Genomic DNA, 16,659 nt, shown 5'->3' on the forward strand with positions numbered 1-16,659 from the left:
CTATGTACAAGAATATATCTACTATAACACTGCTCCTATGTACAAGAATATAACTACTATAATACTGCTCCTATATACAAGAATATTACTATAATACTGCCCCTATGTACAAGAATATAACTACTATAATACTGCCCCTATGTACAAGAATATAACTACTATAATACTGCCCCTATATACAAGAATATAACTACTATAATACTGCCCATATGTACAAGAATTTAACCACTATAATACTGCCTCCTAGCTGTGAGGTTGTGTGTCTGTGGTTCTCCTCATGTGTGGAGCAAGCCCAGGGAGGGGCCACCCTGGGCGGGGAAGCTCCCCAAGCAAGGCCCTGGCTTCCAGGCCTACACTGGGAGAAAACTCCCAACCTTCTCATGTGGATGGAAATCCTAGAGTTGCCTCTGGGGAAAATAAACCTCAGAATGGAAGTCCCAGCAGCATGGAGAAAGATCATGTGTTGAAGCTCAGTACAGGAAAGAAACAGGAGAAAGCTTTGTTTGTGTGCAAGGATGTTGCAGTTAAACAGTCGGCCGGTCATGGCAAACAGTGTCCAGAGCCTGGAAGGAAATCCCAGAATGCATCTTCTGCTGAGAATCTGAGTGCTGGAGGGCAGGTGGCTGCACAGAAGGTGAGGCAGAGTCCATTACCAGCCTCAGGTGTGCAGTTCACTCCAGGCAGACAGAGACGGACATCTCTGGAGAAGCAAACACTCCAGGAGAACCTTCAGCTGAGACATGTGGTGACCAGCATGGCGAGCTCTGGACGCAGAAGATTGCAGGCTGGGGGCAGCGGTAAAAGTGTTGCGGAGGCTGGAGCCACAAAACCAGCGATATTAAAAACCAAGGTGTCATCCCCAAAAGCATGACCCCAGAAGGAGCCGCCGCGTTCCCCGGAGCTGCAGATGGCATACCTGGACTGGTCAGGAGGTTTGGTGAGTTACAGCAGCAGAGGAATCTTCTGCAAATGGAAATTGACTGCATTTACGAGGTGAAGGCTGCTAATCCAGGGGATCACTCTGTTTATGACCAGACACTGAACGCACTGGGGGTAGAGCTGGCGACTGTGGTGCGGGACATGGACTGTGTGCTAGCGAGGATGGGGCCCCTGGCGGAGACATATAGGAACCAGGAGCGGTTTAGGTCCTACACGCATGTAACACCTGCACAGGGAACTGTCAGCGCATCTACCGGCATACTGGAGCTTCCAGACACTAAGAAGAGTTTTGCAGCGGCTGTTAAACAAGAACCTACAGACATTAATCGCTTTTCCCCTGTGTGGCAGTGGACTACAATTCCCAGGGACCCTTGTTTCAGTCATATGATAGAAGGAGAGAGAGAGGATTGGAGGAGGAGGGACTTGGGGGAGGGAGCTGTGCAGAAAGTGAAAGTAAATGTGGAGAGAAGGTGAAGTGTGGCAGCTCACTGTGAAAAACAGAGCAGTGGGGATCTGCATTCCTCTACCCTGCAGAGTGTGGCAGCCCCCGCTGAGAGACCCGCGCTGCTGGAGAGAGCAAAGATCCGGATAGTTCTGCCGGCACTCCCACTGCATAAAGGCGTAAATCCTGCCGCCCCCAGCTGGTGTCCAGAGAATCCTCCGACCGTTTGAGACACACAGTGAGTGCCCTTCTGAGACTTGTGGGTCTACCAGTGCTATTTACAGTGAGTACACTACAACCCAGACTATTGACAGTAATATTCATCTAAGTGCACCCACGGTTCTACTTTGAGCGCCAAAATCCACAGCAACTGGGCCCCAACATTTGGACTGAGTTAATACAAAAGAGGGGGAACCTGCTACGTTATATTTGCAGGGTCGGTGTAGAAGTAGACTGTGATGTTTATATGACTTTTATAGAGCACAGTTAATTGTATTGTATGTTATTCCTTTAAACCCACCTCAATTCTGCTGCATAGCAATAAATCTGTTAAACAGTTTTACTCCTGTTCCCTGAGTGTGTGTACTGTACTGAGCTGTGGCAGGGGTTTCCTGAATCAGCCCCTGGCAGAAGATAACTGTCCTTCTGCAGCCCCAGAGAGAGAGAGCTCCAATCAAGTTTCGGGTGGAGGCACAGCGCCCTAGAGAGGTGAGACCCCCCATAACACCCAGTGTACCGTGGTAGCCCTAAAGGGGTGTTACAGTGGAGGCACTGCTGAGATTCCAGAACTAATACAGGAGTATTTACTATGGAGACTTTAACAGAGCAAGAAGTGTATTTGTGGTGCGAAGAGATGGATGTTACAGCTAAACAAAGCTTTGCAGTGAGTGGTGAGCTCCGTGATGCGTCTGATGAAGAGATACTGAAAATAGTTAACCAACTCACTGAACTTGCCCATCCTAAAGTGGTCGACCGCAGGAAGGAAAAGAGGGGACAGTTACCCACGGCCCTGATCTCAACCGGGCAGATCTTGAGGAAAGAATATTTTCCATCCATGATAGCCGTGTCCCCAGAGTATGGTCGACAATGGAGGATCGCTTGGCCTACTGAGTCTGAAGTGGAGACCCGGCAACAGGAATCAACCACTCAGCCTAGAAAGACTAGTGAAGGTCCGCCCTCTATTCCACTTAGAGCCAGTCAGGAAGAGATAGCGGCCCCTGTTGATGTGCTTATGACAGCTATGGAAAAGTTAGTCAGTTTGCAAAGATGCAGCCAGAAGGGAACTACCGTCGTCTAAGAACTTTCTCAGATGCCCTCCCCACCCCTGCTGGAGAAGAAGGATATGATACTTGGAGGGATGTCACTTTGCTGTGCTTAGAAGAGTGGCAGTGCACTGATGCCGTAAAGAAGCAGAGAATAGTAGAAAGTTTGAGGGGTACTGCTATGAAAGTGGTGCAGGCTGCTTGGCGGAGCAAGCCACAGGGTAACTTATCAAGATTATATGCGTGCTTTAGAAGATGCTTTTGGATCCCCTGAAGATGCTACTGATCTTCTCTATAAACTCTGCACCACCTACCAACTGCCAGATGAGAAGATGTCCGACTATCTCTAGCGACTAGACAAGCTGGTTCATAGAATAGTATCTAAAGGTGGAGTCAGCCCTAAAGAAGTTGACCAGTGTCGTCTGGAACAAGTACTCAGAGGAGCTCTCACGCATGATCCAATTGCCCAGCGGATGAGGTCTTGTGATAGAGAGAAGATTCCTGCTTCTTTTCATGAGCTGCTTAAGGAAGTTTGCAAGGAGGAGGTTATTTTGGCCGCAAGAGAGAAGACATCCCCTCGGGTGACTACTGTTGCCCTGAAGCCAGCAGCCGACTGCCGAGAGATGAAACTGCTGAAAGTCATCGAAAAACAGGGGGAGCAGATTACACAATTGTTAAGTGCCCAGGCCAAGACAATACAGCGGTTACAAAGTGCTGCGGAGGTAGCCGAGAAGCAAACCCTGGTTTCAGGAAGTGAGAATGATGATCTCTGTAGAGTAAAGAGCAGGAAACCAGGAGGGTACTTTGTCTGTGGGAGTCCAGGCCATATGGCTCGTCAGTGTCCGAAGAGGTGGAGCTCAAAGAACTCTTCACATCTTCCCCATCACACTCAGAGGCAGTCGGGAAACGGGAAAGGGGGGCTAGTAGAACCCCATACTGCGCCCCCATCAGCAGCTAAGACCTACTCTACCGCCCCATCCAATAGTGCCTCATCGAAAACACTGCCTGAAGGTTTAGTGGGACCAGCCCCACATGTCCCTGCACACATCAGTGGTCAACCTTGTACAGTATTCCTGGACAGCGGGTCTCAAGTGTCCATCATCTTCGAAGGATGGTATAAGAAATATTTATCCAACGTGCCTCTGAAACCGTTGTCTGGACTCGTGGTGTGGGGACTGAGTGAGCACAGCTACCCCTACAGAGGGTACGTGTCCGTGACCCTACGATTCCCAAAGACTGTTGTTGGAGTGGATAAAGAGATACCCATCATAGCGCTAATCTGCCCGGAGGCAGAGGCAGATGAGAGACCAACACCTGTCATAGTGGGAACAAATGCTAACATCTTCCGTACGTTAGCTCAGTGGTGTCGGGAAGTTGGGGGAGAAAATTACTCGCAGACCCTATCCATCCACCCAGTCTGTTTGGAAGCCTATGTGAGAACGGAGGAGGAGAAGAGGGAACTACAGCCTGAAAGCTTTGACCCTTGTTTTGAAGGAAGTGAGCTGAAAGGAGAAGAAAGGAGGTTTGTCATCGACGGCATGATGATGTGGGGGGCAGTTTTCTCTTTGGGCGAATGGGACATGGGCCTCGCCCAAGGAGTAGAGCATCGCATTCGGTTGAAGGATCAAACGCCTTTCTGAGAGAGATCCCGAAGATTGGCCCCGGCGGATATCGAAGATGTCAGGCGGCATTTACGCGGTATGTTAGACACAGGAGTCATCATAGAGTCTAGTAGCCCCTATGCGTCCCCTATCGTGATATCTCGAAAAAAAAAGGAGCTATTCGGATGTGTGTGGATTATCGTACTTTGAACAAACGTACTGTCCCTGACCAGTACACGGTGCCCCGAATCGATGAAGCTTTGGATTGTCTGCAAGGGAGCCAATGGTTTTCTGTGTTAGATCTCCGGAGTGGCTACAATCAGATACTCATGTCAAAAGAAGATCAAGAGAAGACCGCTTTTATCTGCCCCATTGGGTTCTTCGAGTTTCAGAGACTCCCTCAAGGACTGACAGGTGCTCCGGCCACTTTTCAGAGATGTATGGTCAAAGTAGTGGGGGACATGCACTTACGTGAGGTCCTGGTTTATCTAGATGATCTTATTGTTTTTGGGAAGACTCTGGAAGAATACAACCGAGGTTGTTCAAGGTGCTGGATCGGCTGAAGGAGGCTGGGTTGAAGTTGTCCATTGACAAGTGCAGGATTTGCCAGATGACGGTGAAATATGTGGGGCACATAGTCAGCAGAGAAGGAATTTCCACTGATCCCACCAAAGTGGAGGCGGTTGTAAACTGGCCTAAGCCCACCAAACTGAAGGAGCTTAGGTCCTTTTTAGGATTTTGTGGATATTACTGAAGATTTGTACCCCAGTACTCTCGGATTGTGAAGCCGTTAACTGCCCTTACCCAAGGGTATTCCCCTTCTGGGAGGACAGCCCACTCCTCAAAGTCAAGAAAGAGGGTCTACTTCCGAGTTAATGAACTTTTTGGGGAAAGATGGACACCTGTATGCGATGAGGCATTTTAGAAACTGAAGTCATGTTTGACCCAGACTCCAGTGTTGGCCTATGCAGACCCCAGTAAACCATATGTGTTACATGTAGATGCTTCTCTCGATAGACTAGGAGGGGTTCTCTACCAGGACCATGATGGCTGTCTGCGTCCCATTTACTACATTAGTCGAGGATTGACTCCCAGTGAATGCAACTACCCAGCTCACAAACTGGAGTTTCTGGCTCTGAAATGGGCTGTAGTGGACACGCTGCATGACTACCTCTATGGGGTACACTTCATAGTTCATACTGACAACAATCCATTAACCTACGTGAGAACCACAGCAAAACTGGATGCCACGGGGCACCAGTGGCTTTCCGCACTCTCTTTGTACGATTTCAGCTTAAAATATCGACCAGGGATCAGTAACATTGATACAGACACCCTCTCTCGCCTGCCAAGGGAACCCTCAATTGAGGAAGAAGAGGGAGGATGGATAGAGGTCCCCGCCTCGGAGGTGAAGACTCTGTGCCATTGACATCAAACTAATGCCCTCTCTATGCAGTGCTGTGCTAAATTCTTGTGAGCATCCAGTGAAGCGCTCCCGTTGTTGTACTGCCGAGTGACAAATGTAACCCCGGACTCTCTTCCTCAACTGACTTGTAATCAAGTTAGAAAGGTGCAGCAGGAGGATCGGTTGGTGGGGGTAGTCCGATGGTGGGTTAAGAGGGGCTGGAGGCCCGAAAAGAATGCATTAAGAACAGAGGAGTCTGTCCTGCTGACTCGGCAGCTAGAGTCGCTAGTAGTAAGAAATGGACTACTATAGCGGGAGGCAAAGCGCCAGAAGGGAGGAGTCCGTAGACAGCTGGTGTTACCCACCCGATTTCGGAGGATGGTCATGAAGTCACTGGATGATGATCATGGACATCTTGGCATCGAGAAGACCACGGGTCTTGTGGCCAACCGATTTTACTTGCCTCGGATGGAAGCGGATATTGAAGAATACTGCAAATCATGCTCCCGGTGTGTGTTGAGGAAAACCTTGCCTTTGAGAACAGCCCCTCTTGTGAACATTACCAGTGATGGCCCACTTGAGCTACTGTGCATTGATTTCCTCTCCAGCGAGCCTGATGAAAGCAATGTCAGTAATTTGTTAGTGGTCACTGACCATTTCACCCGATATGCCCAAGCCTACCCCACTAAAGATCAAAGGGCAACTACTGTGGCAAAAAACACTATGGGAGAAGTTCTTCGTACATTACGGGAGGCCATCCCGCATCCATACCGATCAAGGAAGAGATTTTGAAAGTAGACTAATCAAGGAGCTATGCGCCATTTGTGGGATCAAGAAATCCAGAACCACTCCATATCACCCCCAAGGGGACCCTCAACCTAAGAGGTTCAACTGTACCCTTCTGAACATGTTAGGCACTTTGGATCCCAGGAAGAAGGGACACTGGAGCAAGCATGTGAGTCAGTTGGTTCATGCCTACAATTGCACCACAAATGAGACAACTGTATACTCGTCTTATTTCCTCATGTTTGGAAGACAAGCCCGGCTACCAGTGGATATTAGTTTTGGGACATCCTTTGACAGTTCTAATGGGACGACCTACTTAAAATATGTGTCCCAGCTACAAGAAGATTTGAAAAAAGCTTACAGATTGGCAGAGCAGGCCTTTGGTTGGTCAGGGAGACGCAATAAGACTCGCTATGACTGTAGAGTTCGAGAACAAGTTTTACTGCCTGGAGATATAGTCCTTATCCAACTTCTGGGTCTTCCTGGGAAGCACAAGCTTGCTGATCGGTGGTGTCCTGACCCTTATGTGGTGAAGGAGAAGCTGCCCGGTGTCCCGGCCTACAGAGTAAAGCCCGAGAAAGGGGGCGGAGCTGTCAAAACCTATTATCGACACCATCTGTTGCCTGTGGGAAAAAACATCCCTTTACCACCATTGCCAACCCAAGGAGGTCATACCACCCTTCTGTGCAATAGGAGAAGTCGTAGGGGTGAACCACCACCCCAGCTTGGGGTTGCCTCAGGGGGAAGTGACAGCGAGTCTGGGGATGAATGGGAAACAGACGGTCAATGGAGCTACCGATGAACCGAGGACCCATGCCCCATAGGCTTGGGCCCTGTAAACCAGACTCCTGAAGTGGAAACACGAAAAAAGGACATTTGTCAGGAGGCTAATGCGCTCTGCCCACAATTGGGGGAGAGTTCAGAAGAAGGACATGTATTGAATGAAGAGATCCATCTGGAGGAGCCCGTTTTGGAGAGACAAGAGTCGGGGGCTGAGGAGGGGGCCCCCTCGGTACACACTCGTCCCAAATGGTACATTAGGCCACCCATGATGCTGACCTATGACAGAATGGGACATACCACTGAGGTCCCCAGGCTGATACACCCTAATTCAAATTCTGTTTGGCCTTATTTCCCGGTATCTCCCATGTGTCCAGGTGGTGGTTTGTGTACATGTAAATTTGGTGTTAGTCAGGATGCATTAACCCCCCTTCATGTTTCAGGTGGTGAGTCCTCATATCGTGATGGGACACTTTCACTTTCAATGACTCACCTGGCGGAGAATGTAACACCTGCACAGGGAACTGTCAGAGCATCTACCGGCATACTGGAGCTTCCAGACACTAAGAAGAGTTTTGCAGCAGCTGTTAAACAGGGACCTACAAACATTAATCGTTTTTCCCCTGAGTGGCAGTGGACTACAATTCCCAAGGACCCTTGTTTCAGTCAGATGATAGAAGGAGAGAGAGAGGATTGGAGGAGGAGGGACTTGGGGGAGGGAGCTGTGCAGAAAGTGAAAGTAAATGTGGAGAGAAGGTGAAGTGTGGCAGCTTGCTGTGAGAAACAGAGCAGTGACGATCTGCATTCCTCTACGCTGCAGAGTATGGCGGCCCCCGCTGAGACACCCGCGCTGCTGGAGAGAGCAAAGATCCGGAGAATCAAGATTCAGGTGGAGGCACAGCGCCCTAGAGAGGTGAGACCCCCCATAACACCCAGTGTACCGTGGTAGCCCTAAAGGGGTGTTACACGCAGGACTCTGCTGGCTCCCACACATTGTCCCAGGTGGGACTCGGCAGCAGGTACGGCCACGGTTAATATCATCTTTTGGAATGAGGCTGTTCCCCCGCAGGACATTGTGGTGTGGCTCCGGAGGCATTGTGACCTTGTCTCCGACCTCACCAAAAACAGGGATGAGGACGGTATATGGACCGGTGGATGGAAGGTGCTGGTGAAATTGCGCCAGCACAACAACATCACGGCTCACTTACCCAACTCCTTCTTTATCGGGAGGGAGAAGGGGGTTTGCTTCTACCCTGGGCAGCCACGAAAGTGTTATAAGTGTGGTAAAGTGGGTCACCTGGCAAACACCTGTACCGTGGTAAAGTGCAGCCTGTGCGGGGAAGTCGGCCACTTAGCGGCAGATTGCCAGAACATCAAGTGCAATCTCTGTGGGGAGATCGGCCACCCTCACAGGGACTGTCCAGATGCCTGGCACAATATATGCAAGCTCCTTCCTGATGAGGAGTTAGTGACAGGGACAGAGGCTCAGGAGGAGGAGGCTTTAATGTCAGGGACAATACTGACCAGGTCAGAGGTCCACCAGGGGTCCGCTCAGGTAACATCAGAGCAGCTTTTCACAGAGGGTACAGAGGGGAGCATGGAGGTTGTTCCTCAGGTCCAGCAGCCATATACAGCCACTACTTCAGTATCACCATCTCTAGCTGAAGAAAGTGGCTGTAATCAGGAAAAAAAAGGACAAGGCCTCTCGTAAACCTGAGGAGGAGTATGTCACTAGCCAGGGTGGCAGAAAAAAACTCCAGAGTTTGGCAGGTGTGATGGTCGTGTCCAATAAGTTTGATGTTTTGTCTGAGTCTGATGGGGACTTGGAGGAAGAAATAAAAAGAATAGAGACTGAGTATGACAGGGACGTAGCGGACCTTCCCCCTACAAAACGGAAGCCCGTACTTGCTGACACTGAGATACAGTCTGACATGGAGACCGGTGGTAGTCAGAACATCTGTGACCCAGACTTATGATGGCGGCTTTTACATCTCTGCTCCTCTGTTGTGGCATTATGATGGCGGATTTCTCATTAAAAGTAACATCCAGTAATGTAAACAGCATTAAGGTGAGGAGGACGAGGCACGCTGTCTATGACCATCTCCGATACCTGGACGCAGATGTCCTCTTTCTGCAGGAGACGCGGCTGACGACTCAGGGGCTTATGAGGGAGGCCGAGAGGGAATGGCGGTCTGGTCCCTCTTTTTGGTCACTGGCTGTGGAGCCGTACGCCGGGGTCGCCATTCTGTTTAACACCAGGGATGTGACAGTACATAGGATGACGGAGGTGGTAATGGGAAGGTGTCTGGTCCTGGAAGTCACTGTCCATGGGAAGCGACTCCGGCTTATTAACATCTATGGGCCACAGACGGTGACTGACAGGATACAGTTATTTAATGATGTCAAGCCTTATCTGTTAACCTCTCTTCCAGTGATAATGGTGGGGGACTTTAATGCCATACTGACATCAGGTGACAGCTCCTCAGGTAGAACCGTGACGAGGGATGGTAGGATCTTGAATAACATAGTCCTGCAGGCCGGATTAGGTAACGTCTTTAAACGGGGACGTCGAAAGCCAAAATTAACCTATTCCTGCTCCAATAGAGGCAGTAGAATAGATCTGGCTTTTGTAAGTCCCATGGAAGTCAATGGTGCCATGAGAGAGTCGTCCCATACTCAGACCATCTTGCCCTATGTTTCTGCCTGGGGGCTGCTAAGCGAGCTGATGTTGGTAGGGGGTTATGGAGACTCAATTCCAGCCTCCTCCATGATGTCTCTGTCCAGAGTTGTGTCCAATCCCTTTTGCAGGGTCATCTACAGAGAGTGGACTTCTATGACAACATGGCCGACTGGTGGGAGGACGTCAAGGATGATATCAGATACCTCTTGAAGAGACTGTCAGTTAAGAAAGGCAAGGAGTAAGTATTGCCAGTACCTAAGGCTGCGCAAAGAATTGGAGTCACTCTATTCTGAGGGCGGGGGTAACAAAGAGAAGATCGACAGGCTGAAATCTGAGATAAGGCAGTATCAGTACAGCAGGTATACCTCCTTGGTTCTTGAACGGGATTATGGGGTCTTAGGGGCACCTGATCCCTTTGAGAATTGCCGGGAGCGGGTGGCCAATAAATTGGTCACAGGTCTCATTGACTCCCAGGGTGTATTGCAGGAATCTCGGGACGGTATCCTGGGGGTTGTGAAATCTTATTATACTGACTTGTTTCAGAGGAAGGCTTTGGATAAACATAAAATGACTCAATTCTTGGAGGCAACTCCAACGCCTGATACTAATGATCTGGACTTTTCTCCTTTGACAGCAGAAATAACGGTGGAGGAGGTTAAGGAGGCCAAACAAGACAAACAATGCAGGAATGGCAGTATGGCGCGGTCAGGACGCACACGGTCGCAATCGGGTGGCAGCGATAAACCTGCTGTGGAGCCTGCATCCAGCCAAGGGGCCACAAAACCATCTATGGTGGACCCGCACAAGACTGTGTTCAAAACCCCTGTACCTGTCGTTAAGACTAAACCTGTGGATCCGGCGCGTGCACCCGAGCTGCAGCTAGCGGATGAGATACCGGGACTTGTCCGAAAACTGGGTGAGTTACAGCAGCAAAAAAAAGCGCTGCAAATGGAGGTAGACTTTATTTATAACCTAAAGATCACTAATCCTGCCAGTAATGAGGCATATGACCTGAGACTGAACACACTGGGTGTACAGCTGGCGAGTGTTGTGCAGGACACTGAATCTGTGCTGGAGAGCATGGGGCCCCTGGCAGAGACCTACAGGAACCGGGAGCGGTTCGCCTCCTATAAGCAGGACTGTGCTGTAGTGGCCAGGACCCCTGATGTTCAGGACGGGACCCCCCAGCAGCGGACACGACCAGTGTTACAGGCTGCCCGCTTCTGTTTCCAGGAGGGAAAACAGCTGCAGCAGCAGGCAGCTCAGTGTGAACAGGAGCACACACTTCAGACTCCAGCAGAGGCACCACAGGTCCCAGAATGCCCCACACAGGAGCAGGACAGTATATTTGAGATTGTTTGTGCTGATGAGGCTGAGGCTGAAGCACAGACTGTGGCTGGGGATGCTGTGTCCATGGGGTCGGGGGTTGGAGGGGTTTCACACTCTGTAATGGACGTCGCACTGTCTGATAATGATGCTGCTCATGATAATGTGCATGATATGTGTGATTATCCCCCTTTGCCATCCAGTCCACAAGGTGTGACAGACCCCCCTGCTGCAGGCCCTCTCCCTGTCAGTCAGCCCAGTGTGACCCGGCAGGTGCCCCCCAGGAATGCCTGGAGCCGCGGCGCCCCATCCTTCACTTCCAGCGCCAGGTATACCGGCCAGACATTCAAACGTATTAATGTGGTGCGGTTTAAATACATAGGTGCCAAGGAGGATCTGCCACAACGCAGGTATGTGGTGAGAGAGCGGCTCTGCGGCCAGATGGGGTTTGTGGCAAATGAAATACTGGCGGTGTCTAATCTTCAGGACAGGCAGGGCTACGAGGTCAGCTTCAAGCTCATGTCTGACCTGGATAGACTCTGGGCCAATTACCCCAAGTTCAGAGATGCTGAGGGCTGGAATAAGTTTGTGTTAGTTCCTATTTCCAGGCCAGACACTGTCACAGTGAATATCACCTTCTGGAATGAGGCCGTTCCTCCACAGGACATCGAGGTGTGGACTGGCTCCGGAGACACTGTGACCTCGTCTCTGGACTCACCAAGGTCAGAGATGAGGATGGTATCTGGACAATGGGGTGGCGGGTCTTGGTGAAACTGCGGCAATGTGAGAACATCACTGCCCACTTACTCAACTCGTTCTTCATTGGGAGGGAGAAGGGAAGATGTTATTATCCCGGGCAACCCAGAAAGTGCTTTAAATGTGGTGAGAAAGGTGATCTGCATGTACTGTGGTGAAGTACAGTCTGTGTGGGGCAATCGGTCATGTCGCTGCAGACTGCCGGGATGTCAGGTGCAACCTCTGTGGTAAGATGGGCCACCCTCACAGGGTCTGTCCAGACGCCTGGCACAACATCTGCAGTCTTCCCTGATGAGTTAGTGATGGCAGGGGCAGAGGCTCAGGAGGATGAGGATGTGGTGGCAGGGACACATGGGGAGGAGGAGTTAATGTCAGGAGAGATGCTGACCGGCTCAGATACCCACCAGGAGTCCACTCATGTAGCACCAGAGAAGCAGGGTGCAAAGGGGAACATGGAGGTCGTCCAGCAGCCTCAGATAGCCCACCCTTCAGCATCGCTGTCTGTATCTGATGACTGGAGCATTAATCAAAACAAAAGGAAGAAAAAGAACACATCCTCCCGTAAACCTGAGACAGAATATGACACTGGTCAGAGTGCTAGTAAGAAGGTTCAGAATTCAGCAGGAGTGATGGTCGTGTCCAACAAGTATGGAGTTTTATCTGAGTCTAATGATGATGATTATGAGGAAGAGTTGAGGAAAGTTGATGCTGAGTGTGACAGGGACATAGAGGACCATCCCCCGCCAAAGCGGAAGCCCTTATCTGTAGACCCTCAGGTAGAGTCTGACATGGACACCAGTGGTGGACAGAACATCTCTGACTCATGATGATAGCTGTTACTCTGCTCCTTCTATATTGTGTTGTGATGGCGGGGTTCTCGAGTAATGCGAATAGCATTAAGCTGAGGAGAACTAGACATGTGGTGTATGAGCATCTCAAATATCTGGACACAGATGTCATCTTCCTGCAGGAGACACGACTGACATCTCTGGGGCTTATAAGAGAGGCTGAGAGTGAATGGTGTTCCGGCCCTTCTTTCTGGTCACTGGCTGTGGAGACTTACTCCGGGGTCGTTGTCCTGTTTAACACCAATGATGTGACTGTGCATAGGATGACGGAGGTGGCCATGGGAAGATGTCTGGTCCTAGAAGTCACTATCCATGGGAGGCGACTCCGGCTAATTAACATCTACGGGCCACAGACGGTGACTGACAGGATCCAGCTGTTTAATGACATCAAGCCTTACCTCTTCACTTCTCTTCCAGTGGTGATGGCAGGGGACTTTAATGCCATACTGACATCAGGTGACAGCTCCTCAGGCAGGACAGTGACCAGGGATGGTAAGGTCCCACATAACGTCATAATGCAGGCAGGACTGACTGATGTTTTCACACAGGATGGGCGACAGCCAAAATTCACGTATTCATGTTCCAACAGGAGCAGTAGGATAGATTTTGCTTTTGTCAGTCCTACTGAGGCTATGAGCACCCTGGGTGAGGTCATCCCTTACTCTGATCACCTCGCCTTGTGCTTCTCTTTGGGGACCTCTAACCGTCCGGGCATTGGTAGAGGGTTGTGGAAGCTCAATTCCAGTCTCCTGGATGATACCTATGTTCAGAGCCGTGTTCACTCCCTTATCCAGCTTCATCTAGACAGGGTTGACTTCTATGACAACATGACCGACTGGTGGGAGGACGTCAAGGAGGATATCAGATCCCTCTTAAAGAGACTGTCAGTTAATAAAGGGAGGAATAAGTACAGCCAGTACCTAAAGCTGCGCAAAGAATTGGGAGTCACTGTATTCTGCGGGCGGGGATGACAAAGTGAAGATCGACCGGCTGAAATCTGAGATAAAGCAGTATCAGTATAGCAGGTATACCTCCCTGGTTCTTGAACGGGATTATGGGTCCTTAGGGGCCCCTGATCCCTTTGAGAATTGCAGGGAGAGGGTGGCCAAAAAATGGTCACAGGTTTCATTGACTCCCAGGGTGTATTGCAGGATTCATGGGAGGGTATCCTGGAGGTGGTGAGATCTTACTATGCTGACTTGTTTCAGAGGAATGTTTTGGATAAAGATAAGATGGCTCAATTTTTGGAGGCAACTCCAGTGCCTGATACTAATGATCTGGACTTCTCTCCTTTGACAAGAGAATTAACGGTGGAGGAAGTTAAGGAGCCTATTGATAAATTCTATCTGAAGAAGGCACTAGGTCCAGATGTTATAACGGCAGAATTTTATAAGAAATTCAGAGACCTCCTGGCTCCAATTCTCGTGGATGTGTATAGAAATTGTCTAGAAAATCACCTGATGCCTCCATCCATGAGAGTGTCCTCGTTAATTCTGCTGTCTAAAGGTAAAGAGCCGAGCGACATCAAGAACTGGAGGCCGATTGCCCTCTTGAATGTGGACAGGAAGATTCTGGCAAAGATCCTATTTTCTAGATTAGTTTGTTTGTCCCCGGCACTGTTGGCAGGCTCTCAGTTTGGCACAGTAAAAGGGCGGAACATCTCTGGAGCAGTCATCTCGATACGGGAGATGTTTGAGAGATGTAAAGCTCTGCGGTGTGGGAGATATGTTGTTAGTCTGGACCAGGCTAAAGCCTTTGACAGGGTTGATCATGACTATCTGTGGGTCACTTTGTCAAAGTACAGTATTCCGGGACAATTTGTGGATTGGCTGAAGATGTTGTATAGAGAGGCGGTGAGCTTTCCTCTGATTAATGGTTGGCAGGGTGACACTTTTGGAGTTGGGGCGGGGGTGAGGTAGGGCTGCCCACTGAGTCCACTCCTGTATGGTTTTAGCCCTAGACCCGTTTCTGAGGTCACTGCAGGAGTGCGATTTTCAGGGGGTGCCGGTCCCCCACTGCCCGCCTCTGAATGTTGTTGCCTATGCGGATGATGTGACATTGGTGATCTCCAATCCTCAAGAGGTGCAGATGTTAGCTGCGTCCATCAGAAGCTACTCAGAGGCCTCCGGGTCTCTGGTTAACCTTGAAAAGAGTCAAGCTCTGTGGACATTAGATACTGAGCCCAGCTTTGATCTGCAGCAGTTTTCCAAAGCCTCCACCCATATTAAGATCCTAGGGGTTAAATTTGGGAGGGATGATAATGCCATGCTAAATTGGGAGGAGAAATTGGAAACCGGAAATGCAAAGGTTCAGCGATGGAAGAACTGGAGGCTGACCTACAGAGAAAGGGTCACAATGTTGAAGACTTACCTGGTCCCTGTTTTCTTGTATGTCTCTGTCATTTTCCCTTTGCCAGAATCTTTCTCAGCGAGGCTCTTCAGCCTGTTCTTCCAGCTCTTGTGGGGGAATAGGTTGAACCTAATAAAGAGGGGAATAACGTACCTACGGCGGAGAGAGGGTGGGCTGGATATGTTGAATCCAAGGGTTTTCTTTGACTCCTTGTTTCTAAAGGTGAATTTTGAGAACATGGACTCAAACAGTAGCTCCCTGTGGGTAAATAGTATCAGGTACTGGATATTGCCTTTTGCAGAATCTTGGGTGCGAGGCGGCAGTCTCAAGAGGAGGAGATGACAGGTGACCACCTCCCCCAGTATCTGGACTATGGTCTGAAGTGTGTTAGGAGGTGGGGACTGGAGAGGTCTTACATTGAGAGCAATGCCAGAAGAGACCTGTATGCTCGTGTATGTAGGACTTTCTTCTACTCTCCACTGGCCCTGAGAGATTGTGTCACCACCACCCTGCAGGAAAGCCTTAGGTTCCTAAACGGGAAACGACTTCCTCCTAAGCTGTTTGATGTCACTTGGCTTTCACTGCATAGTCGGCTCTTTGTCAGGGGGAACCTGAAACATCTGTGTGTCTCTGATCGGAATTGTCCCCTTGGTTGTCAGCAGGAGGAGACTATGGAGCACTTTATATGTGATTGCTGGGAGGGAGGAAGATCTGGGAGGAAGTGTCAGATAATCTAAAAATCCCCAGACAGCGGACCCTAAAGTACCCTGACATAATCTATGATGTCCTCTCCACTGTTAGTGACATCAACAGAAAGACGATGTACATTATAATCAGTGTCATCAAATACTATCACTGGCACATGAGAACCCGGGTGTCACTGCACAATGAGCCGTTCGATCACACTGCTGCCGCCAATCAGGTTATGTCAGAACTCCGGTGGATAAAATCACTGGAAGTTGGAAGGAGTCCGAGAAACATAACGTTATGGAGAAACGTAAAATTCAGTTAAGAAATGTGTTTTTTTTTTTCTCTATAACTTTCTTTTTCCATCCCCAGGTGTGGACACTTTATTTATGAATATGATTTGATTATTTAGTGCTTGTGTATATATTACCTAAGTGATTTGTGTTTTGTAATGCTGGATGATTTTTGTTTTATTATAATTGTATTTATGTTTGGTTTTATAATAAAAACATATAACTACTATAATACTGCTCCTATGTACAAGAATATAACTACTATAATACTGCCCCTATGTACAAGAATATAACTACTATAATACTGCTCCTATGTACAAGAATATAACTACTATAATACTGCCCCTATGTACAAGAATATAACTACTATAATACTACCCCTATGTACAAGAATATAACTACTATAATACTGCTCCTATGTACAAGAATATAACTACTATAATACTGCTCCTATGTACAAGAATATAACTACTATAATACTGCCCCTATGTACAAGAATATAACT

The 16,659-nt window shown here is 49.2% G+C and overlaps 2 protein-coding genes across 4 annotated transcripts in view; one reads left to right on the forward strand and one right to left on the reverse strand.

Annotated features, from left to right (window-relative positions):
• ADCY8 (adenylate cyclase 8) overlaps window positions 1–16,659 on the reverse strand; it is a 451,884-nt gene that overhangs the window by 322,552 nt on the left and 112,673 nt on the right. The window lies entirely within an intron of this gene.
• LOC141101323 (uncharacterized) lies at window positions 10,026–16,363 on the forward strand. Its single transcript, XM_073590343.1, has 2 exons — window positions 10,026–10,133; window positions 10,530–16,363. The coding sequence occupies exon 2, from the start codon at window positions 10,592–10,594 to the stop codon at window positions 11,990–11,992; it is 1,401 nt and encodes a 466-aa protein (XP_073446444.1). The 5' UTR covers window positions 10,026–10,133; window positions 10,530–10,591; the 3' UTR covers window positions 11,993–16,363.

The sequence above is a fragment of the Dendrobates tinctorius genome, unplaced genomic scaffold, assembly GCF_039654945.1.
Source record: "Dendrobates tinctorius isolate UK_male_01 unplaced genomic scaffold, ASM3965494v1 ptg000116l, whole genome shotgun sequence".
Taxonomy (NCBI): domain Eukaryota; kingdom Metazoa; phylum Chordata; class Amphibia; order Anura; family Dendrobatidae; genus Dendrobates; species Dendrobates tinctorius.

Coding starts and splice junctions, on each gene's coding strand:
- LOC141101323 (XM_073590343.1), top strand. CDS start 10,592: ATGGCGCGGTCAGGACGCACACGGTCGCAATCGGGTGGCAGCGATAAA.